The 25155-nt window shown below is 49.2% G+C and overlaps 4 protein-coding genes across 4 annotated transcripts; all 4 read right to left on the bottom strand.

Moving 5' to 3' along the window:
* Nucleotides 1-562: 562 nt before the first annotated feature.
* On the bottom strand, nucleotides 563-7783 carry LOC131288189 (T-related protein). Its single transcript, XM_058317302.1, has 5 exons — nucleotides 7464-7783; nucleotides 2724-2844; nucleotides 1257-2159; nucleotides 1002-1186; nucleotides 563-929 (listed from the first exon to the last, which is right to left on the bottom strand). Exons 1-5 carry the CDS (start codon nucleotides 7781-7783, stop codon nucleotides 563-565), a joined length of 1896 nt encoding a protein of 631 aa, XP_058173285.1.
* A 10256-nt stretch (nucleotides 7784-18039) lies between these two features.
* Nucleotides 18040-20048, bottom strand: LOC131288826 (F-box and leucine-rich repeat protein 13-like). Its single transcript, XM_058318003.1, has 3 exons — nucleotides 19941-20048; nucleotides 18640-19842; nucleotides 18040-18558 (listed from the first exon to the last, which is right to left on the bottom strand). Exons 1-3 carry the CDS (start codon nucleotides 20046-20048, stop codon nucleotides 18040-18042), a joined length of 1830 nt encoding a protein of 609 aa, XP_058173986.1.
* A 737-nt stretch (nucleotides 20049-20785) lies between these two features.
* LOC131285919 (F-box and leucine-rich repeat protein 13-like) lies at nucleotides 20786-22893 on the bottom strand. The gene is made up of 5 exons (XM_058314772.1): nucleotides 22831-22893; nucleotides 21548-22753; nucleotides 21244-21447; nucleotides 20962-21168; nucleotides 20786-20878 (listed from the first exon to the last, which is right to left on the bottom strand). The coding sequence occupies exons 1-5, from the start codon at nucleotides 22891-22893 to the stop codon at nucleotides 20786-20788; spliced, it is 1773 nt and encodes a 590-aa protein (XP_058170755.1).
* Nucleotides 22894-23321: 428 nt separating this feature from the next.
* Nucleotides 23322-24974, bottom strand: LOC131285918 (F-box/LRR-repeat protein 7-like). Its single transcript, XM_058314771.1, has one exon. It carries the CDS (start codon nucleotides 24972-24974, stop codon nucleotides 23322-23324), a length of 1653 nt encoding a protein of 550 aa, XP_058170754.1.
* Nucleotides 24975-25155: the final 181 nt, after the last annotated feature.

The raw sequence follows: 25155 nt of genomic DNA, 5'->3' as shown, positions 1-25155 counted from the left end.
ATTGTGTTTAAAAATGGGATTGAACAAAATTGTTGTTAACCAGTATTCTTTCAGAATGATCATCCCGAACAAACGTATTGTTCACTAAAAGGATTCCTTTAATTTTGTTCCTCTGCCTGACACAAGTTTACAAAGGCCACAGACTAGCCTTCAACTCCAATTTTGCTGCTTCTATCCTACCTGTTTTACCAAATCTTTTAAAGTGTTGAGCCACTTTATCATTTACATTTACTTCGCTCTCATAGGAACGCTGGATACAAATAAAAAAACTCCAATTATTTTTACATGTTTATATTTTGTATTCTATCTTATTTAAAATTAGTTTAAAACATTTGTTGCTACTTACTACAAGTACTTTTGATCGCCTTTGAAATAACAAATAGCTCAAGTTTCAAAAGAGTGTACACCATGCCTCACTGTCGTACCGATCGCGATCATAAAACCCGGCAGCAGGTCGATGCTTGCTTGGTTCGGTACATCCCTGTTTAATCTTCGTGGAATGTTACGTGTCATACCCTTAACTATGTTTTAATACTGTTTTCTCTTCAGTATCTTTGCTTTCTCAAATGCTGGTGGTCTGCGGTGGAGTTAGTGGAGTCCACGCACTGCCGACGGGGTTTAGAGACGTCCGCCCAGGGCTTTGCGAGAGTTGATTAGCCCCAGCGGTGTTCGGTGACGAGGCGACCGAGTTGAGGGCGGACGAAACGACCGTTCCTGGCGCTGGTTCTGGACTTTGATTTTCGCTGCACTGGCCAACTCCCTGGCCGTGCTGGTGATGGGATGGCATCAGCGATGATCCTTCGCTCAAGTGATGGCTATGGTGATGCGTATGGTACTGGAGTGAAGACGCAGTTCCTGTGGGTTCCATGTGACGATGCGATGCTCCAACCGACGTCAGCTCGGTTATATCAGACGGATGATTGTACGTGCTAGCGAAACCAAAGGTAAGCGAATCAGATCATAAACAACAACCCATGGTCTGAAGTGGTGGAGTTACTCACTTGATCTCTCCTATCATGGGAATGTACTCGGCCGTCGGGTAGTGGTAAGTGCTTTGGTAGACACTAAAGTCGCTAGCGGCATGCCACGAGGTGGAGTAGCCTAGGTTGGTGATGGAAGGGGCATTCAGCACGTTCCCATACAGTTGGTGATTCGGTGATACCTGCGTCGGTGTAGGATGATAGATCTGGAAAGGAGTGAAATCCGATATATGAAGACAGATCCACAAGACCGTGGAAGTCAATCGTAAGTCTTACCTGATGACTCGAAGGTGTATAGACTTGCTGAGGAGACCCTGCCGGTTGATAGACTCCTTCCATCTGAGCACCGGATACCGGCACATACTGAGGATGCTGTGGAGTCAACGCCGGATGACTGGTCGGGTACGTTGGCGAGGATGTTGCGTAGGACGGCGAGCCATTTGAAGGCGTAGGAGAAATGTTAGGCGCCACTGAGTTAGGACTCCCGGGATTGACACCAGATTGCACCGTCCCCACCGATGGGTTGCTCCAGTAGGGCCCACTGGATGTGGTCTGCGTCTGCCAGGTCGAAGGATACGACGAAAAGACGGGCGTCGAGACGGAATCGAGTGGTAGGTAGGAGCTACCGTGCTGCGGCGAGGAACTCCCACTGGTGTTCCGCGAACGCTGAGTCGTGTAGGGAGTCACACGGTTCGTTCTCGGTACGGGATGTGAATGTTGGTACGATCGGTCCACCTGCGCCTGCAGCGGAGACTGGGCCGTCGCGTAGGACGGATGAAAGTTGAGCCACCCGTAGGTGGAGCTCTCACGGGAGTACACCGAGTCGGGCCGCTCCTTGGCATCCAGGAAGGCCTTCGCGAACGGATTGTACTTGATCTTGAGCGAGGTGACCTCCTCGTTCTGGTACGCCGTTACCGCGATGAACTGCGTCTCTGGGAACGGGTACGTGTGAACGTTCCGCTGATCCCGTCCGTCCGACACCACCTGCACCAGATGCACCCGTGGTTCGTACTTGTGCAGCGAGTTCAGCATGATCTGCCCGTTGCCGTTGGTTTTGTTCGTCAGCTTCACCTTGGCGAACGAGATCGGCTCCTTCATCCAGTGCTGGCCAAAGTTGGGTGACTCCGGGTGCACATACACGGGGTTCGGTGGGGGTGCTTCCGCCTTACCTCCTGCTACCTACAAGCAGGAGAAGAAAAAAAAGAAGGGCCAGCGCGTTACAGCCACGTTGAAACATTGCAATTTGCGGAGGGCTGGCGAAAGGACGAAGCAACAAGCGAAACCTTGCAACGGCCATCGGGCCGAGTTTTCCATTCTCATTAGCACCGCCAAGGGAGGGGTTTTGTTGTTCCCGTGCATTAATTAGCGTAATGTAAATAGTTTGTTACGGAATAAACAAGCGCTATTTAGTCTTTGCCTAGTTCGCTGCTAGTCTGCGCCCAAGTGTGCGGCCTTTGTGCGGTAAACTAGGAACGTTTCGCTTCCGATGGTCCGTGATGCACTCGCAACGGTTGATGCAGATGATGCACCCATCCTCAGGGCTGCCGGACGCCGTCCCGCGAGTAGATGTTTACCGTATCAATAGCGGGCACAGACAACAGCGCGAATGCAATCAAAGCCCGTATTCGGAATCGTGTTTGTCTAATCATTGCCAACGCACCAGCGGTGTCCGGATGTGGGATTTCTAGCTAAAAAGCTAGCCCTTCTGTGCCGTCGGGACTGACGGGATTGACGAACACTCACCCATTCGCCGTTGACGTACTTCCAGCGATGCGAGTCGACTTGGGAAAATTCCAGCAGCACCGTGTACATTGCCGTCGGGTCGAGTCCGGTTGCGGTCACCTTCACCACCGGGAACATGCGTCTGGTGTAGAAAAGGAAAAAGATTTACTAGAAAGTTAAAACAACTTTCCTAAGAATAATCCAAAATAACTTAAATCAAGTGCAGAGTTCTATGGATTCATATCTGTTCTGTTCTGTCATATGTTCTCATATCTGAATAGTTTTTCTTCTTGTAATAAAATTAAAATGCCATTATAGCAGTGGCAGATTTACACTCATGGGGGCCCTAAGCGGTAAAATAAACGGGACCGTAAAAAATTACAAATTTTCATCTTGTTTATATTCATTTCAACAAAATCAATGTGAGATATTACTTTTATTCAACAATCAATAAGTTTTCTGTCTGACCTCTCGAAGTTTGATTTTATAAATCTAGTTTAACAATTCTTATTCAATAGCTAGAGCCGAAAATCCGTAGGAAATATTATTTTAAACACGTACCTCGTTGTACAAGGACAGATGATATAATTATAATGTCAAACGGGATATGTCAAAAACGCATTGCTTTCTTTGAAAATGTTTTATTAATTCATCGCATTATTTTAATCCTATGCTTGATATTTTGAAAAATCTTGTTGTTTTCATGCAAATACATGCTTGTTTCCAATTGATAAATTATAAAACATGTATCTCCTGTTTCTGTAAAGGGTTGGATCCGACGCCTCCTGAAGGCTACTATAGGCTCTCCTCCCCAACTCCTACTCAATACGTCCGCGACGTACAGAACGGTAACTTGTCGCCTAAATATCCAAGCTTGGGTACACGGGGAAACCCACCCCCTTGGGCGGATGGGCGGCAAGGCTGAATTGAGAGGGGGAATGGACTGCTACTTGCTAGTAGTTCATCCCCGAGCGTCTGTTCTCCATGTTAGGAGCGGCTCGAACCAGCGTCTGTTCCCCATGTTAGGGGCGGCTGTACACCCTGTCCTGGCATCCTACGGGACGTAAAACAGCTAGGATGCGTTGTTCCACCGACGAGATAGGAGGCGGGGGGAGAGGCCTTGCAAGCCACCCCCTGTATAACCGCAACGAAAAGTCACTACGAAGAAAAACCGATTTGGACCAATCATGCCCGACCCTCGCAACGGAAGAAGGACTATGATTGGAAGCTCGGTACATGGAACTGCAGGTCTCTTACATCACCCGGGAGTACCAGAATACTCACAGAGGAAGTGAGAGCCCGCGGCTTCGAGATAGTAGCACTTCAAGAGGTTCGCTGGAAGGGAGTTTCGGAGCGCCGCTACCGCAGCGATTGCATGATCTACCAGAGTGGTGGAGATAAGCACGAGCTCGGTACGGCGTTCCTTGTTATGGGTGCTATGAGGAAGCGTGTGATCGGATGGTGGCCGATCAACGACAGGATGTGCAGGTTGAGGATACGTGGACGCTTCTTCAACCTGAGCATTATAAATGTGCACAGCCCGCACCTTGGGAGCAGCGATGACGACAAAGACGCGTTTTATACGCAGCTGGAAAGGGAGTACGACCGCTGCCCACAACATGATGTGAAGATAGTCATCGGAGATCTAAATGCTCAGGTCGGGCGAGAGGAGGCCTATAAACCTACGATTGGTAGCTTTAGCGTCCACCAGCTAACCAACGACAACGGCCTCCGGCTCATCAACTTCGCATCCTCGAGGCACATGAACATCCGTAGCACCTTCTTCCAGCACAAACCTCGTTTCAGCTACACCTGGAGATCACCACAGCAGACATATTCCCAAATAGACCACGTTCTCATAGACGGAAGGCACTTCTCGGACATCATCGACGTACGTACGTACAGGGGCGCAAACGTCGACTCGGACCACTTCCTGGTTATGGTGAAGCTACGGCAGAAGCTCTGCGCTGTCAACACACTGCGTCACCGGCCTACCCCACGCCTAAACACGGATCGGCTGCGAACACCTGCTGTTGCCGAGGGCTACGCGTCAGCGCTTGGGGAAGCGCTACCGGACAACAACGCGACCGCCACGATGTCCCTCGATGACCACTGGCGTATGATGGAGCGAGTCATCAGCAGCACAGCCGAGCAGACACTGGGCCATAAGCCACGTAACCAGAGGAAAGAGTGGTTCGATGACGAGTGCAGGCGGGCACTATCCGAGAAGAACGCAGCGCGCGCCCGAATGCTGCAGCGCGAAACCCGTCAGAACGTGGAACACTACAAACGACTGAGGACACAGCAAACCCGGCTCTTCGAGAGCAAGAAGCGCCGCTTCGAGGAGTCGGATGAACAACTGATGCAGCAGCTAACTCAGTCGGGGGAAACTCGCCAGTTCTACAGGATGTTGAAGAAGACACGAGGCGGCTACACGCCAAACGTCGCAATGTGTCGTGACGAGGAGGGCAACATTCTTACGGACGAGCGAGAGGTGATCGAAAGGTGGAAGTGCTACTTCAACGGACACCTGAACGGAGCGGAATTAGGGGAGTCCAGCAGCGGCGCAGGCAGAATTGAGCATCACATTAGCCAGGAGGTAGATGACGATGTGCTCCCACCATCCTTGGACGAAGTCACTAGTGCCATCAAGCAGCTGAAACAGAACAAAGCAGCTGGCAGCGATGGGCTGGTGGCAGAACTATTCAAGATGGGTTCGGTAGAGCTTGCCGTCAGTATGCACCAGCTAATTGTGAAAATCTGGGAACAGGAAAGGATACCGGATGACTGGAAGCTGGGTGTCATCCACCCAGTGTACAAGAAGGGTGACAGAATGGACTGTGCCAACTTTCGAGCCATCACAGTCCTCAATGCCGCCTACAAAATCCTATCCCAGATACTCTTCTGCAGACTCGCGCCCCTTGCTACAGATTTCGTCGGAAGCTACCAAGCTGGGTTTGTTGGAGGCAAATCCACCACCGACCAGATCTTCACTCTACGGCAGATCCTCCAGAAGTGCCGGGAGCACCAGATCCCGACGCACCACCTCTTCATCGACTTCAAGGCGGCCTACGATACCATAGATAGGAAGGAGCTATGGAAGACCATGCGGCAGTACAGCTTCCCCGAGAAGTTGGTTCGACTGCTAGAGGCCACAATGGAGGGGGTGCAGTGTAAGGTGAGGATTTCGAACATGCTGTCGGATCCGTTCGAATCTCATCGGGGTCTGAGGCAAGGTGATGGACTCTCCTGCCTTCTATTCAACATCGCTCTGGAAGGTGTCATGAGGAGCGCGGGCTTCGACATCCGTGGCACGATTTTCACCCGCTCTCTCCAATTCCTCGGCTTCGCGGATGACATCGACATCATCGGGCGGAACACAAGGACGGTGTGCGAGGCGTACACCCGATTGAAACGCGAGGCCGCAAGGATTGGATTGATGATCAATGCGACGAAAACAAAGTACCTGCTCGTCGGAGGCTCTGACAGTGACAGAGCCAGGCTGGGGAGCAGTGTATCAGTAGACGGCGACGAACTCGAGGTAGTAGAGGAGTTTTGCTACCTTGGCACTGTCGTAACTCCGGACAACAACGTAAGCTGCGAAATCCGGAGGCGCATTGTTCAGGGGAATCGTGCCTACTATGGGCTCCACAAACTCCTGAGGTCCAGATGGCTTCTCCCACGCACTAAGTGTGCCATATACCGCACGCTGATTAGACCGGTCGTCCTTTATGGGCATGAATCTTGGACTCTGCTCACGGAGGACGCTAACGCTCTCGCAGTCTTCGAGCGGCGCGTGCTCCGGTCTATCTTTGGCGGCGTGTATGAGCAGGGCGTGTGGAGGAGAAGGATGAACCACGAGCTAGCTGAGCTGTATGGCGAGCCGGACATCCTGACGGTGGCGAAGGCCGGCAGGATTCGTTGGTTGGGGCATGTCATGAGGATGCCGGACTCATGCCCCACCAAGAAGGTGCTCACCAGCGACCCGCCCGGCACGAGACGACGAGGAGCTCAGCGAGCTCGGTGGATGGACCAAGTGGAGCAGAACCTGCGAGACATCGGATGCGACCGGGGTTGGAGGGCTGCAGCCATGGACCGAGCTACCTGGAGAACGATTGGTGACCAGGCCATGTCAGCACGACGTGCTCAACTGCGAGCGGGCCATTGAAGAAGAAGAAGATCTCCTGTTACTCTTTAACCCTGATTATATACCGGATTATATATTTCGTTATGGATTACCCTTTATTGTAAAATTTTACCATATTAAAATCTGTTATTCTATAGAATATTTGTTTATGAATAAATTTTGAGAATTAGGCCACTTGAAGTTTCGGGGCCCCTTGCTCAGTCCGCGCACCGTTAAATCCGCCACTGCATTATAGTGAGAATATGTCATGATAAAATTGAAATCCTAATGCCAGGTTTAAACAGCATTGCGTAATGTCCTAAACAGCGTGGAAACTATGCTCTACAAATGTCTTCCATCACCTAACTCATTTCTCGATTAACTAAAACTTCTATTTTCTTGATTCAATCAGCTGAATCCGCTTCACTCTAGAATTGAACTAAGATATAATGATAATTGGAAATGATAATGGAACGATCGGCAAGTTTGCGTCTTCTTTACCTTTTGCTGAGGATTCGATCTCGTCGAGGGATATCGAAGTTATACGAAGGTTGGGTTCATATTAACTCAATTTAGATTTTTATTTAGTTGCATAACGAGTAGAATACTATTATTAGAATCAGTACAATCCTCACCTGCCGTTCTTAGTGACGATCATCTCGTTGGTAAGATTTTGAAAGCGCAACCACAGCTCACGATCGTCCAGGGTGACGGAGAGATTGCGATCCCCGTTGGCACGTCCGATGGCCGTCGATCCGCCGGACTGGAGCATGCTCCCCCCAACCGGCCCGCCGTTGCTACCCATCCCTCCGTTGGACCCGGGTCCCGCGTCACCGCCGTTCATTCCGCCGCCCTGCCCTCCACCACCGTTGGGCGGTGTGTTTGCCGAGCCAGTTATAACTGGATCAATGGCGGACAGTATGTGTGACGTTGCCATCTCCTCGACCGAACGCATCCGAACCTGTGCAGACCCCTGTGAAATGGAAGGCACGATCGTGCGGTGTGGTAAAACAAACAAAATTAGACAAAATGGCTGGACAGTCGGTCGCTCATGCGTTCATTGGTTATCGGAGAGAAAAAAAGGGGGAACTAAAGGAAAATTAAGGCAAGACGGGGGACAACGCGCAGAAAGGGTTTCAGATACGCTGGAATGCGAGCACCTGCGAGGTTGGTGTGCCTGCACCTGGAGAAATCTTTTCCCAATTGGAAAGTGCCATCATGGATGCCCCTCCCGTGATGAGATTCAAACATCTGATTGTGATTGCTTTGGTGAACCTCCAAACGGCTTGGGAGAGTCCACGGTTCCTCAGCTATTTCAGTCCGAAACGTAAGCTCTTATAAAACAAACAGTTTTCGATGGTCAAACAGGATCGAGAAAACACTCCATGGCAACATTAAATTTGTCGTCATCAAATTCCAGCGCAGTCCGGTGCGGTTTGCTACGCCTTCTCGAAAGTCGGTACGAAGCCGGGCTCGTCTTGGGGCAAGGGAGAAACCGAGTGAGGGGAGAAAAAAAACCCATGCGGCCACCAACGGATTCAACCTGAAACGTTTATGGAAAACCGATCGCTTGTTCAAACAGCCGATCCGGGCGAGCGCAAACAAATCGTAAAGTAATGTAGGCACGGTGTGGCGACGCACAGATTGGGATTGTGTGCGTATCGCCGGTCGAAACGATGCGATCGAACGTCTTTTGGACTTTCCGTTGGAATCGAAATGAGCAAATCGAAGCCAGGGAAACGGACACGGAACAAAATAAAAAGGAAATATAAATGAGCCCCGGTTGAACAAACGAGCCAAGAAGCAAACTAGTGCCATCGCATGGCACAGACATTACAAATAAATCAACCCAGCAAAACCGAAAGGTAATGTTGTTAGGGAGAAAACAAAGCAACAAACGATCGACTGCATTGAATCACCCGAAAGATGGTGGATGTCACAAAAAAGGAAGTCATGATCTGGAATATGGCCGCGGGAAAGAGCAGCCATTTTGATCTTCTTTACCCATGGTGAGGTCATGGGTATCGTAAACGCGTAGGATGCGTTTTAGAAGTTGAGAAAGAAGACCATAGACTAGACTAACTAGATTAACTAGACTAAACAGATTACAGACGAGTCTGTTGAGACTAAAGCTGGCTGTAGACGTCACATATTAATCTGTGCAGATCTTTGACGTCTACAGATTTCCTTTGTTCTCTCGTACCCATCGTCTGTCAAACATCCCTCGAGATATCCCGAATATCTCGAGGGATGTTGGAAAGAGCTAAGGAAAGGCTGTAGACGTCAAACATCTGTGCAGATTAATATGTAAAGCTGGCTGTAGACGTTACATATTAATCTGCACAGATGTTTGACGTCTACAGCCTTTCCTTAGCTCTTTCCAACATCCCTCGAGATATTCGGGATATCTCGAGGGATGTTTGACAGACGATGGGTACGAGAGAACAAAGGAAATCTGTAGACGTCAAAGATCTGCACAGATTAATATGTGACGTCTACAGCCAGCTTAACGTCTACGGCTTGCTTAAAGCAAGCCGTAGACGTTACATATTAATCTGCACAGATGTTTGACGTCTACAGCCTTTCCTTAGCTATTTCCAACATCCCCGAGATATTCGGGATATCTCGAGGGATGTTTGACAGACGATGGGTACGAGAGAACAAAGGAAATCTGTAGACGTCAAAGATCTGCACAGATTAATATGTAACGTTTAAATCCAGCTTAAGAATAAATCCTTGCTGCATCTTCAGCACAGTCTACTAGATAACTATAGACTACTAGATTGTTGAAATTGTAATCGATAACTCAACAAATTCGACCAACAAAAATGTCTCAAGAATGTATATGCCATGTGCCTCGGGCATGTTGGAAGAGAACTGTTTCATTCAACCGAATAAAAGGCAAGTGCGTATCGACGTCTAATTTACATCACACGACGTTTACACGCCAGCGACGTCATCGGTCATTCCCGTCCTTCCCGCCGAAACCAGTACGCCAGGTCTGCACCGGTACTAACAGGCTTTTATCTGCTCGGCCACAAATTTGCCTTTTTGGCTGGGAACCATTATAGGCGAATTAGCGATTTCCTGGTGACGTTGGCGCAAATTGGCTGAGCACATATACAACGGCGGCCCTTGGAAATGGTTTAGAGCGGTTCGGGAACAAATTTGCGCGTGCGCGGCCCAAACCTAATCGAACTTCTCCCGAAACCCCTGTCGGTATCCATCCGTTTCGTTGGCTTTCCGTCTGGTGCTCTTCTAGATACGGCATCACATGATCCCCCCAATGCGCTACGTCACCGTATACGCAATCATTGACGCAGCGTTTATCACTCCTAAAAGCGTGCCTCAGTGTTATCAATGTCTATTCACGGACCGTCGGCGTTGCGTGAGCTGCGAATGCAAGGGGACTGGATAAAACGAAACTCCCCCAGAAAAAAAACTCCCAAAAGTCCCACGGTTTGTTTGAAGAAAGATTGTGTGTGAATTTCGCTACCAAATCGAACGCGGAATCAAAGCGTTCACTGCGATCATTTGCTACTGGTTTTCCGGTCCGACCGTCCGCTAGAAAGAGTTGCGCGCGCAATCAAGCGACGAAACCGCGGCAAAAATCAAATTCATCACTTTTCGTTCTTTCCTTCCTTTGTTTCTCGAGTTTTTCTTCTGGAGGAGCATTAAATTGTCCCTCTCCTCCCTGGTGGACGGTTCCATCGGTTCCGTTAGCCACTGTTAACACCACCGAATGTGAACCACTGCCCGGGTGAAGTGGCCAAATGATAACCAAGGAACGAACAGTACGTGTGGGACCTGGTAGCAACAGAACGGACGGGCGTGGAACATAAAGCGGAGAAATATTAATTGATTCATCAACAAAACACTCGAGCATGGTTTTATGGCCTTTCGGTGCCTTTATGTGTGCGGCAACGGTTCAAAACCCATTCCTGCTCCCATCGGGCGATGTTCACCAGCACCCGGGGAAGCGCCCCGGTGCCTTGGTCGGCCCGATTACAGCCCGGTGCAGGAAGAGGAGACGATCGGGTTCGAAACACCGACGTGTAGAAACCGTGCTGCAGTCACCATTGGGTTGGCGGGTTCTTTGATTGTTTTTTCCCCAGCCACCGACCGTAAGCAACACGCTTCTGTATGGTAGTTCCTTTCGGACGAGGGAAAAGAAAACGGCTCATGCAGGAGGAATCTGAGGTGTCATAAACTACTCCTTTAGGATGTGGAGTGCTCGCGAGTCAGTTGAAGGTTGACCAATTACGTGTGCATATTGCAGAAGTTTTTCACTCGATTGCAATTTGTTTGCAATAGAAAAGTATAAATCCTTTTCAATTTTAAAACTTGGATATTAATTCTCTTACGATTTATGGGAAGCATTTCTTTAAATGTCGGTCCTGGATATGGCAGGAAACGCAGACCCCGCGCAGTCCGAACTTGACCTTGTGGTTCCCGGGCTTCCGTGCTTCTTGGTTCGGCGGGCAATTATTGCGTCCCGTTCTGGACCGGGATTGGTTCCGTGGCGGTACATCGGACCGAGATTGGAGCCGTTCGCGCGGGCTCACGCATTCGACAAGCGTCCACCACCGCCACCGCCACCACCACCCGATACGCCCGTGCCATAAAGCGATAAAAATTAAATGATATTTTCCAATAAAAGAGATAAAAATAATAAAATATTGATATTGCATGGGATCGGTTTTTCTTCACTTTTTTCCCGATTGGATGCTGCTCCCGTGTCAAGCTCCCGTCGGAGGCCCTCCGAGGGAAGACCATATTCCCGGCCACTTCGATGGAGTGAGAGACTTCAACGCCGTCGCCGTCATTTGTGGTTGTTCCGAATCGGGCCGACGTGCCATAAAGTAATATGGCAGGGAATTCTTTTACACCGATCGATCGAACGGGCCGTGGACCTGTGTCTCGAGTCCATCGTTTTGCTGTTTCGCTGGCACTTCTGTGTGTTTGCTTCTATGTCCGTCGGTCCGAACCGCGGACCGAGAGTTAAACGCTGCGTCCCGTTCGAATGCGTAATGGTGATCCGGAATAATTAAGACATTTCCGATGGTTGTAAAGACACACTCTCGATAATCCATCGATCCATCGGCGGCGGAGGCGATCGAGCCCGCGGATGGAGGGAAACAGCAAAATTGCCGGCCTGACCGCAAGAGGTCACTGGCGAATTGAGCCACAAAGCTGCGTTGTCTTAATTCGATCGGCTTCGACACCGGGTGCACTGCCAACTTCGTCTCGGAGCGGCACCTTTTCCGGCCAGATGGGGCAGTCACGGAGGACGTGGTCAAATAAATGTATCGCTACTCGGAAAGCGAATAGAAACGAAGGAATGGACGAGAAAACTTGAACGAATGAAATCTCTCGATGGTCCCGGTCAGCGTTAGAGGGCTTAGCGAGGCGGCTCGCGGCACGAAAACCCCGAAGCGACTCAACTCCTGTCGTAAAAAATTAACTCGTAATTTGAATTGTATCACTTTCGAGTGTTGCTAAGTGGCAAGCTACATGTCATGATGTGTTAATTAGGTGTTTATACATTCCGAGTGCCGAATGCGGGCCCCCGAATGGAAAGACGTGTCCAAAGTGCGGACGATCGGGACGAGGCGGAACGTAGGGATGCATACGTCATTTTCTTAGTAGGAAATAGTGCGTCAAGATTTAGATCAGATGCGATTTTACTCGTAGGCTGCAGGCAAAGTGCAATGAGTTCATTCAATGCAATGATATTTACAGAATAGAATCTTGACTTACTTTCCAAGCAGATATATTTTCAGAGATAAAGGGTAATTCTAAAATATGTCTAAAGTGTAATGACACGTTCCAAAAGATAACATACTGAGGCAGTGATTTGATGTTTGAAATAAGTTTTACCGTAAGTACAACATTCAAATCAAACGGGCAATATTTGTTCCTTCCTCGATTGATTTAGTGCTAGGTAATTTCTAAAAAAAATCAATTATTTATGAAGACTTTTAATGTGTGAAAATTGGAAATTGCCATCGAAACTTTTCCTATTTGGATTACGCTTACGATTATTCTCAACTGTTGTTGTTTAATTCCAATCCCAACCATTTGCATATACACACAACATTTGTTTTCCCACCTGTTGCCAAAAGTTTCTCCTCTTGTTTGAACTATCGAATAGTGTCATGATTTACATTCAGTTCGAAATCTTCCCCCACCACCACTTACCCCCTCGGTGGGTGGTCCCACCCTGGTGGGTGTGTAGTAAACGTTCCCACGCGTAGTAATAACCACCCGCTTACGGTGCAACCCGTGCGGATCGTGTGCAAACGGATTAGTGTTTTAATGTTGATTTCAAAGTTCAATAATTCCACCCACCTCCCGCGTTGGTGATTGCAGAACGAAGCTTGAGGACTGATGACTGAACTATCGTTAATCAGCTCCCGGACAAATGGGAAAATTAACTCCTCTTTAGGAACCGTTTGGCACCCGCTAATCGTCGTTTGGCGTACGCTGCTTGAGCGATGGGTTCTTTGCTCTTGATAATTATGACATCTCGAGTGCCGTCGGCAAATGATCCGCAGCCACTTTCTGGGGAGGTTTAGTACACAGTATCTCACTTCAACCTTTCCGTTCGTTAGTGCACTTTCGAAATTTTACTGCATAACTTCATTTGCAAGATTGTAAATCCATTATCCGAACGTAGTCTCACCACATCAGATCTAACACCTCGTTAGGACCTCATTCAACACACCTGTCCGGCTGGCCGCGTCTCGGTAGGAGGGTAAAAAATAACTATCACCTCAAAATAATCACACTCGAACTCGAACAATAAAACTAATAACGGTGATGAATGGAATCGCACGCGATATTTTACGCGTGTAGGCAAGAAAAAAAAAAAGAAACAAAACACACTAGTGAAGAACGCTACACCTCCACAAATATGGACAATTTTAATAATAATCTTTGTAATAATACTATGGATATACACTCATTAATTAGTATGGGTTTGTCAAATGTTTTATAAATAATCAACACTTCACCCACACGGCCCACCTCGGGTCTCAGGTCCCCCCGTGTCTCCTTGTCTCCTGATCTCGCACTTGATCGCGATTGTCGCGATGCTGCTGCACCACTAACCAGGGGTTGAAGACAGAGGGTATAGAACTGAACCGTTCGATTCGACACTTGACACACGCCGCGGCTTCGAATGTCCTCAACGCTTTGGCACTAATTCTCAGAACCCAACCTTTGCGCTTCCCCTTTCTCCCTCTTCGTCGCACACACAACACACACGCGCACACACACAAACACCAAAACCCACTCGATCGGTCAATCGAGACGGATCATAAAATATTCACCTTCAACAACGCCTCGTTTTCACCGCCACCGACCGCGCGCGTTCGGGGGTCGGAAAATAATTTGTCACTTTGTGGGAGGAGGGTTCGTCGCCGTACCACCGGCCGTGCGTAAGTCACCTAAGCTCGAACAAACTCGACTCGACTCCGACCGGTCCCTGTCGACGCGATGATGGCCGACAGCTGAGTGTGCCGTGCCGGACGGCTCGATCCACTCGACTCGACTCCATGACCACTGGACCGAGTCCATGCTGTAACAGCACAGATGCCTTGTGTCGAGCCGTCAGCAGCCATCTCTCTTTGACGATCGCGACGAATGGCGGCCGACGATCGTGTTGGTTCACCCGGTGGCTGCACGTTAGCTCCTCCCTTTTGCAGAGGCGAACAGAGCAGCGCACCGGACGCGAGCCTCAAAAGGTCGACCATAAACCATTATGGCCACCGGTACGCACGGGTCACGGCAGGGATTAGGGTTTGTTTTCCCTCGGGTACTCTCACGGGGTTCTGGTTTTTGCTCTAGTTTTTGCTTCTCAACCCATTCCCGCCGGTGTTTTCATCACAAAGCTTATATCGAAAATACATCTAAAAGATGATTCACATTTTGTTTAAAACAACTTTTCCAAGAAAAAACACAACATTGCTCAACAGATTGATCAAGAGATGACAAAGTTCCCATTTTCCTCGATTGTTCGCGCCGTTTCGCCAGCTTTCCCGTTGGCGTTGTTTTCGTTGATTTCTCGCGCAGTGTTTGTTCACCCCGATCCTCGGGGATGATTTACTTTTCCAATCAAACATTCATTTCAAACAGCAAACAGCTTGAAAATCCCTCGATGAAGCGTTGCTCTCCTTTTCATCCATCTAGGGGCCGCCGTTTGGTGTGTTTTGTTTGACCACTCCGGCCATTCCAAGCGATCTTATTTAAACGTCCCTCGCGACACGCATACACACGGTGTTGATCTTGAAGTCCCCGGGAGGGAAATGCGCGATCGCCATCGAAATTGTGGCCGGCCGGTCGTGTCGTGTCGTGTCGTGATACCGTTTTTTCCCAATCCTTCTAATTGCTCCGGCAAACAGCCAGGGCCACCTTCATCTGTGACGCTGAGCGCGGGGTTTCAGGCCGGGGCCCGGGGCGGATCAGCGTCACCAGGTCACAAACATAGAGGGAACAAAAAGAAAATGAAGAAATCTTTGCTGCTTACACCGTAAATGCTCCACCGTCGGAGAGCTTTTGGCGTGACTTGGAATTTATCCAAGCGAGCCGTCAACGCCGTCCAATGGAACGCAGAAGTCCCCCCTCCCATGGTGAGGGGAAAGAAGACTGCGGAGGGCTTAGGGAGGCCAGTCCGTGTCCAAAGTCGCTTTCAATGTCGCGCAACGTTTCCATTTTGTTGTCATTTAATTGTTTGCGTTACGCTGAGTATGGTCAAATAGTACCACCTAGTCCCGGGTATTGAAACGGTCATAAACTTGTGTACATCTGTGTGGCTGTGCCTATGTGTGTATGTGGATCCTTCCATCGTGCTCGGTTGTGTTTTGATTCCACATCCGCCGAGGAGCGCTACTCCGGTTTCTGCCCTGAAATCTGTTCTATGCACATCTGTGTTTGCCGAGTGCATTGTTTGAAAGTCGATGTTGTCACGATTTCTGCGCCTCTTCCTTCCAGGAAAAATGGAAGACATCAGGGGGCCCGTTTGCAGCCCCTCATGGAGTGTTTGTTCAAAATCGAAACGATCAAAACTAAGCCATCACGATGTAAGTAAATAATGCATGCCTTACATCGACGCCTGATCCGCTTCCTTTCAGAGACTATGAGTTTATTTTCCTATTCACACAAATTCACTCATTCGTTCTGGATGAAGGAAGCTCTTGCTTGAATTTTAAAGTTTTAATTTGTTTTACAATTACGCTAATCGACTTTGGAAATGTACTGAGTCTTGTACTCAGGATTTGTTTTATTATATTTTTTTTTACTATTATTTTTTAAAGAAAGTAGACGTCATCAAATCCAAGAATAGTTTTTCGTTTACTAATATTGTAGTTACATCTCCCCTGTACTTATTTAAGTAACTTAATTATGGCATGAATATCAAAGTATTGGGATGGATGTGCCTTAAAAGTTACCCTTTTTGTTTCCAACTTCTTCTTTTCTGCTTCTTCTTCTTCTTGCCTGGCCTGCTAACAGTTGGACACGTTGTACTGAAATGGCCTGGTCAATCGTTCTCAAGGATACTAAGTCCATAGTTGCAGCTCTCCATCCCCGATCGCATTCGATGTCCCGCAGGTTCTGGTAAACCTTGGTCCTTCCACCGAGGTCACTGGGCTCCTCGTCATCTTGTTTGGATCACTGGGGAGCTCCTTTTTGATAGGGTTTCCAAGTATAACAGAATCGAATTTATAAGCTTAAATTTTATTCATGCACAAGATCCTTTTTCTGCGCAAGAGAATTGTGATATCGAGAGAAAATTAAGCTTAGCTTTTGGTTTATTTTCGACTATTACAAATAACCAGCTTTGTTACTCAAATATAACATTTAAAAAGTATTCCACATCTTCACATTTGGCAAAATATTTGCAACCCCTAAGAACCTCAGCGAACAAGTTTATCGGCCTTACTTTCATTTCCTAACCCAGGCTCCTTTTGCATCAGTTCTTGCTAGCGATATGCATTTTTTATGTTTATTTTTTACTGCATTAAGGTGCTCCGAGCTCTAGAATGCACTTCGCCTGGTTCCCAACAAAAGGTAAAACAACAGAAAAGGTTAAAACCCGGCGGGAGTTGTTGGCGAGCAGTGGAACAACAACAGGGAACACAAAAAAAAAACACCCAACACGCATACAACAGTCCGGGTGGGGTGGAAAAAAAAAGTATCTACCGGTAGTCGGCGGCATTAGGATCTGAGAAGCACACCCGAAAGGTCGATGTTTAAAAACCCATCGGGCCGGCCAACAACAAGCGACAAGCGACGTCCACGGCGTTCCAATCCGTTCAAGTCCGTACCATAAAACAACACAAAAAATACACCGGAGATGCGTGCAATAAAATTATTAAATCATATAAATTTACTTCTGTATCTGCCGCCTTTGGCTCTCTCTCTCTCTATGTCTCTCGTTCTCTTTCTCTTCTGTTTTTGGTTCTCTTTCTTCTGTTGTACCAGGTCGTCTCGGTGGATGTTTACTTGGCAGTACGTTCTCCTCCACTCGCCCCGCGCTCCCGAAACCGATCTGATGCCTTACTGATGTCGATTCCTGTTTTTGGCCCACCAAAACTGTTGCTTCTTGGGATTTAACCAAAAATCCTTCCCTCGGCGTGCACTTTTTCCAAAGGGTATGTTTGCGCACGGCCACTCTGTTTGGGTTGCCTTATTTCCGATTCCGATCGTCCTGCCAGCCGCAGCCCGGTCTGGTCAACCTGTTTTTCCTCTTCGTTCCACCCCTATCCGGTTCCATCGAGAGAGGGTGAATGAAGGCGGTCCAACCCATTCCGAGAGTCTCGAGCGCGTAAGTCGGCGGCATCGTGGTCTTTGATGTCTCACAACGTAAGCAGCGACGGTTAATTAACCAAAAATCTTTACTGATCATTATTCCATCGTGCTGTGAAAGATGAGTGGGAGAGTTGGAGATGGCCAAAGGTAGGCTTTTGCTGTCTTGAGGAGTCATGAGGACATTTCGCTTAGTGCACGTAGAGAGGGTTAAAGGTGGTGGCGGTTGACCTCCGACGACGCAAGAGAAGTTGATTGACTTTCGAGCCGAAGCTGCGGAGGAGGAGAGAGAGATCGACCTTGAGTAGAATTTCGTGTTGGAAATGAGTTGAGGTCTTCCCATATTTTTCGTGACTCATGAACTTGCCTTTATTTACATCTAAACTAGTGGACGAAAGATTCTCAAAGCTCCTCCCGAGTGCTTCCGTACAGCTGCCGGAGTGACTTGATGGCCGACAGCCGCTTCTCGGCGTACGACGAAATCTTGATGCAGCCGCGAATGTTTAGCACCCGCAGCACGTGGCAGTTTTCGACGATGTACTTGATCGCCTTATCGGTGATCAGCGGGCAGTTCTGGAGCTTGAGCGTCGTCAACCGTGGCTCACACTTGGTGATGATCTCGATACACCGGTCCGTGATCGTGCGGCACTCGCTGAAGTCGACCACTTCCAGGGCAGGACAGCCCAGCGCAAGCTTCTCGATGCCCCGATCGGTAATCTGCAGCAACCGGGCCAGACTTAGCTCCTTCAGCTCCCGGAAGTGGAAGCAACGCTCGAAGGACGTGTCGGTGATTTTGTAACATCCGGAGAGCTTCAGCGAGCGCAATCCGCTCAAGTCGGCGATCGAGAACGTGAGCGCAATGTCCCAAATGGAAAATGCAAACTCTTCCAAGTTTTCCCCTGTTATGCCGGCGTCGGATACCTGTTTAAACAAGATTCACTCAGTTAGTATTACATTCTTGACGATTTATCCTTGAAATATCGTAAAGACAGTGATACGAACTTTTGCGCAACAGTCCAAATTGAGCTCCTGCAGCTTGGTCATGTGGTAGAAGATGTACTGTATCGAGAGGTCGTTGATGCTGTTCGAGCAGCCGCCGAGGTCGAGCACGACGAGGTTGCAAAACTCGAACGACACCTTCGTCAGCGCCGCGTCGCTCATGTTGGTCAGCAACCCGAGGTACAGCTTGCGCACGTCCTTGCGGTTATGTGTGAAGAGGCCGCCCACGAGCCCGGCGTCGGTGATGCGTTCGCAGTTCGTCAGATCGATGTGGCGCAGGTAGACCAGGCTCTTGATGGCGGTGATACCGTAGTCCGTGATCATCCAGCACCGGTTCAAGATCAGCGTTTCGAGCAGCGGGATCGATTTGGAGATCTGAATCAGCGCGTAGTCGTTGAGCGCGAGCGACTTCGAGAGGTCCAGGTGGGTGAGGGTGGTTTGCACGCGCAGCAGATCGATAATACCCGGCTCGTTGGTGGGAATCTTCTCACACACCATCAGCGCGAGGCTCTTCAGCGAAAGTCCCGCGACGTCGGCGAGTCCGCGAAGGAACACGTTGTCGATTGGCGTGCCGCCAAGGAAGAGATGCCGCAGCCGGTTTCGGTTCGTCCGCACAAACTCGAGGATGTGATTGAGCATGAGTACACGCTGGCGCGCCTCGATGCTGGTAAAGCACTCGGAAACGTCGAGCGACTCGAGATTCGGCGCCAAATTCATCAGATAATCGAAATGGAACTCCAGGAATCGATTGTTCCGTGCCAAATTGAGGTGTTTCAGCTCGGGCAGCACCAGATTCCACGTAATGGTCACGTTCTCGAACAGCTTCCAAGTCTTGAACAGATCCGGACAGTTGTTGATGTACAGACCCCTCAGTCGTGGCATGTACTTTAGGATCGACAGCAGCTTATGCTTCCAGATGACGCAGTTGTCGAGCGTAAGGTTTTCGATCGCCTCACCAAACTCGCTCCAGAACTCGCTCTTACTCCCAAACACCACCTTCGTGACGCGCACGTCCGTGAAGTACCGGAAGGAAGTCAGCAGGCTTTTCAGCGGATGCCCGTTATCGACCAGCTCGACGTCGTGAATGTGCAGACAGACGGAGCGCAGGAACTCCAGGTAGGTAAATGCATCGTACCAGGTGCGACAAACCAGCGATGCTACACTCCGATCGCTCGGGTTCAGATAGCGGAACAGATGGATGAGAAGCTGCAAGCAAGACGGTGGTGGTGAGTAAAGTTGGCAAAACTCCTGTAAACAACAAGCCACGGTGACACCGAACACGTTTAGCACCGATCTAACAATACCTCCGGAGGAAGAGCTTCAAAGTTCGGTTCGAAGAAGTAGACAAAGTTGTCCTCGTAGTGCGTATACAGCGTTCGTTCGATCCTCTCCACTAGCCGAGCCAAAGCCATCGCGAAACGCACTTGTGATCGTTAAAAATATCACCTAAACGAAGCGAAAGTGACCCAATCGTACAGTTTGTAATAAACACGTTCACTTTACACAGGAACGAACAACCCTTGGTTACATCTGACCGTTCTCAACGTTGGCAGTGAAATGACTGATCAGAGAGTTCTTTATTTCCTCCTCGTTCGACCCATTCGGCAAAAAGTGCATCGTGATTTCAATCGTGTACAATGCACGATCTCCCAAAAATACGAACCACTATACTGTCGAACAGAAAATGTACCAGTTCGGGTGTTCTAAACCCTGTGCATGACATAATTAGCAGCCCGGCAAGCCAGTGACGTGTACGACGTTCAGGTGAGGAGAGTTGAATTTGCAACAGTTAGAACTTGCACATTTGCCAACGTAATCGAACGATTTGTTGCTGCGACGGCGAGGGTAGACACTGGCAGAACTTGTCCCTTTGCCAATCCGCTATTGCGCATGTGAAAGTGTTTGATCGACGAGTTTCTGTAAAACTTTTCCTTGTTTTCTCTTGTTGGTGAAATTTTGATTTGCATTTCGTCTTTTCAAAGAATCACTTTCGCAATGGATTTGTTAGATAAATCATTTTGTTTTATTCAAGTAAAATTAAAAAAAGGGTTGGGATATTTACATTTCAATTTAATAAAATTAATTGCTTATAGATAATAGAGCGTTGATAAAGATAAGAAAATTACTACCATTTACTTTCTGATGTTGCTTATGATTTATACACCTGGCGAAGGGTGGGTATTTTCGACAAACGATCCGCAATGTCCGGTGGAAGCTTGAAGCATCCTCTGACGTACAAATACTGTTGATAAGGGCGGAAAGTTTTAAAATACTTTGATTATTTTCATATTTTTTAATTTTTTTTACTGAGGATTCACTACAAACCTTCAAGTTTTTGCAAAACGTTGTCAGGAAACTGATGCATGCCTCGGTCAACAGGGGACAGTTGGCCAACTTCAGCGTGCTGATGCGTTTGAGCTGTACCGCAATCATTTTCACGCAGTTATCGTTAATGTTTGGACATTCGCTCAGGTCCAGGTACTCCAGTGCCGGGCACGTTGCGACAAGACGCTCGATTCCGGCTTCCGAAATCTGTAACAAACAGATGAATTGTGTTTCAGACCAAATGTCCTCTGTTTGTTTGTGTCCCACCCGATTTGGTCATACCTGGTGACAGCGTGATAGACTGAGCTCCTTCAGTTCGGTAAACTTGAAACCGTAACGAAGCGCGAAATCGGTCATCCGATAGCATCCGGACACCTTTAGTACGCGCAGCTTCTTCAGCCGATCGATGGCGAACGTTTCCTCCACGTCCCAGATGGAGAAAGTTTTCTCCGGAAGATCGATCCCGGTGAACCCGGCGTCGGTGAGCTGGCAAAATAACAACAACTAGTATGAAAAAATCACTCTAATTTTAATCTCAAAGGTACAAAACCATGATCGTGTTAGTGAAACTTTAGTTACAACAAACCTTAGTGCTGCGTTCAATGTTTAAATGCTCCAAATGGACAAGATTGCGGAAAATGTACTGCGCTGACCAATCGCTCATGCACGTCGACGAACCGCCAATGTTCAGCACGGTAAGGTTAGGGAAGTTCGCCCCTATCTTCACGACACACTCCTCGTCCAGCGTGTCGAGCAGCTCGAGGTGTAACTCTTTCAGGATCACCCGATTGCTGAACGCCGCTCCGTCCATAATGCCATGCTTCGACATCCGGATGCAGTTGGAGAGGTTGAGCGTGACCAAATGCTGTAGGCGGAAGATCTGTTTGATGCCGTAGTCGGACACTCCCCAGCAGCCCGTCATGTTCAGCACCTCCAACCCGCGGATATGCTTCACGATCACATCGAGGCAGTAATCGGTGATGCCGGTCGAACTCGTCACATCCAGGAACCGTAGGTTCGTTTGCCTTCGGAACAGATCGACGATGGCGGGATCGCGGCTAGGCATTTTTTCATTGTACGTTAGGCTTAGCTCATCAAGCAGTAGCCCCGCTGAGTCGGCCAACCCCCGTAGGAAAATATCGTCCACTGGAATACCGCTAATGTTCACCGAGCGGAGATCGTACTGCCGGCGAACGATAAACTTCTGAATGCAACCGAGCAGGAACATCTTGCGCGTGGTGTCCATCTGCCGGAAGCAGTTGGAGAAGTCAACCCGCGTCAGGTTGGGCATCATTTCCACCATGGAATCGAACTGGAGCTGGCTAAAGTTGTTCCGCGCCAGCGACAGACTCTCGACGCCCGGGAAATCGATCGTGTAGAGGCCATTGTCGAAGAACTTCCACGTCCGGAAGAGATCGTCCCGCAGAAGATCGCACTCGACGAACCGTGCCACCCGGAGTTTGGGCATGAACTTGAAAAGCGAAATGATACGCTCCCGCCATATCATACACTTCTCGAAGGTAATCTCCCGCACGAACGGGCCGTAGTTCTGCCAAAACTTGCTGCTCACGTTCAGCTTCACCCGGGACAACTTGATCACGGGGTAGGTGCGATCGGCCAGGATCAGGTTCTGGACCGGTGGCTTGAAGTCGTCAAAGTCCACCCCGACCAGGTGCAGCACCATCTGTTCGGCGAACCGGCAATACTTGGACGCCTCGTACCATCGGCTGCACACGAAGCACGCGGATCTCCGGTCGCCTGGAGTGAGGTATTTGAATATCTGCACGATAAGCTACCACGAGAGGATCGTGTAGCGTAGGGCCGGTTAGAGCTAATATCACCAAAATCTCAACATTCGCGGGAACTTACCTCTATCGGCAGCAGCTCAAACTGAGGCCGAAATATGGGCAACGGTTTTCTGTGCAGGCGCATCCTTTATCTTAACTCCTCTAGAGACACACAGCGCGGAATAACAAACTTTAGACAATAGAACGGCCACGAGCTTGCCGGCCTGAGAGTTAAATAACTTCTGAGCCGCGGAGGCATCGATCGTGTTCATGAACAATCGGCGAGTCGCACGCGAATCAAACAAGGAAGCCAACGCTTCGCTCGATCGTTTGCCAAAAAACTGCAACAAGCCAACAAAAGCCAGCATCGATCGCATCGGCCGTCCCGCTCGAGCCGCTAGAGGTGTTTGAATATTTTTAATTTGTTTTCGGTTTCGGTATGCTGCAAACCCCCCGGCGTACGGCGCCATCCCCCGCATGGTTATTTTCAGGTTTGGCGACGATCAGCCATTACGAAACGGATAATGCGTTAAAACTTTCCATTTCAATCAACCAGGGAACATGCACGAATGGTTAGTTACGAACAAGAAACAATGCTGACCGGAAGCCGATATCCAGGGTACGTACCTTGGCGCAGGATTGTAGGTTCAGGTTGCGCAAATCCTGCGAGTAACAGCAGAGATACTGCAACGATGTGTCGGTGATGGTCGCGTTGCTGTCCAGATCGAGCACCTGGAGGTTCTTAAACATCAGCACCAGATAGTACATGGTGTAGTCACTGAGGTTGCACAGCAGCGAGAAGTACATCTCATCCATCCGCCGCGGACGCTTCCCAATGATACCCACACGCATGCCGTAGTCAGAGATCCGTTCGCAGCTCGAAACGTCCAGTACGCGTAGGTGCTTCAGCGTGTGCAAGTCCTGGACGCCTTCATCCGACAGTAACCAGCAGCGACGCAGCTTAAGAACCTGCAGCAATGGACAAGACTCTACGATGAGCTGTAGACATACGTCGTTCACTCCGATCGACGAGGTAAGATCAAGGTGGGTGAGTTTCGTTTGCACGGTGAAGAACTTCAGTATGCCCGGGTCTTTCATCGGGATTCGATCGCTATAGGTGACGGTGAAGTGCGTCAGGAAAAGTCCACTGATCTCCGCCAGCAGATGCCAGGCGACGTCGTCGAAGCAGGGAATGTCACTGATGTTGAGTGCCTTCATGATGTGCCGGTTCTTGCTCACCAGCCGGAGGACGCGCGAAATCATCGTCATACGCCGGGAGAGATACAGATTGATGAAGCAGTTGGACACATCGATCGACTCGAGGTTCGGTGCGGCTTCGATGAAGCGCTCGAAGTGATACTCATTGTAGTAGTCACACGCGGCCAGCGAGAGATGCTTCAGGTGGTTCAGCATGAAGGGAAACATCGGCTCGTCGGTGCTGTAGTCCAAGTTCCAGTGCTTGAACAACTCATCGCACTGCATCAGCTCGAGCCGCACGAGATTCGGTAGGTTCTTCATGATCGAGATAAACTTCTTCTTCCGGATCAAACAACATCGGAGCGTCAGCTCGCGAATGTACACGCCACTGTTGACCCAAAAGTCACTATGCTTGGTAAACTCCACAAACGTGAACGTCAGATAGGGGTAGGTTCTCATCGGTTTCGAGAAGTACTTGATCGGGCTGTCCTCGTCAGTGAACTCGATCCTATCGAAGTTGAAGTACATACGGCGCTGGAACGGTTCATAGTAGTGGGCCGCTTCCAGCCATCGCCGGCAGGTTGCACTCGCCGCCAGCAGATCGCTTGGGTTGATTTGCTTGAAAATCTTCAGTATCAGCTCCATCGGAAGACGATCGTACCGTGCGACGAATTTCCCATCGCAGTTGAACGGAGCCATCCAGTCACAATACTTCACTGGCACCTGAATGCTATCTTCCACCGTCGGTTTCCACTGCACGCTCGGGAACATGGTGAAGATGCTGTTCCGTTTGCGCATTTCTTTAGCTTGGGGTTTTGGTTCAGTTTTCTGACTCAAAGTAGCAGAGCCCGATGAGGAAGTGGTTGAGGATGAAGAGGAGGACGCTGCTATCGTTTCAGTTCCGCGATCCTCCACAACACTTGGCAGTGGCTGATCGAGGGACTTTGACCGCACAGCAGAAGCATGCCGTACAGAGACGGGAGCCGCTCTCACTGGCAAATGTACACTCACAGGACACACGAAATCCATCGCGTCACGATGCATGCGGATGGAAAACTTTCGATCGACTGAACCATCCGTTCGCACGCGACGATGAGGATATTATTTTCAAATCCTTTTTCCGATCTCGCTTTCATTCCGATGTTGGACGGCGGCGGTTCGGGAGTGAACGACCCGAGTGAATGAATAAATGAAGACGATGAACACGAGA

This window comes from Anopheles ziemanni, chromosome 3 (assembly GCF_943734765.1).
Source record: "Anopheles ziemanni chromosome 3, idAnoZiCoDA_A2_x.2, whole genome shotgun sequence".
Lineage (NCBI taxonomy): Eukaryota > Metazoa > Arthropoda > Insecta > Diptera > Culicidae > Anopheles > Anopheles ziemanni.
The sequence above is the reverse complement of the archived record's forward strand: the minus strand, read 5'-3'. Positions and strand labels throughout refer to the sequence as shown.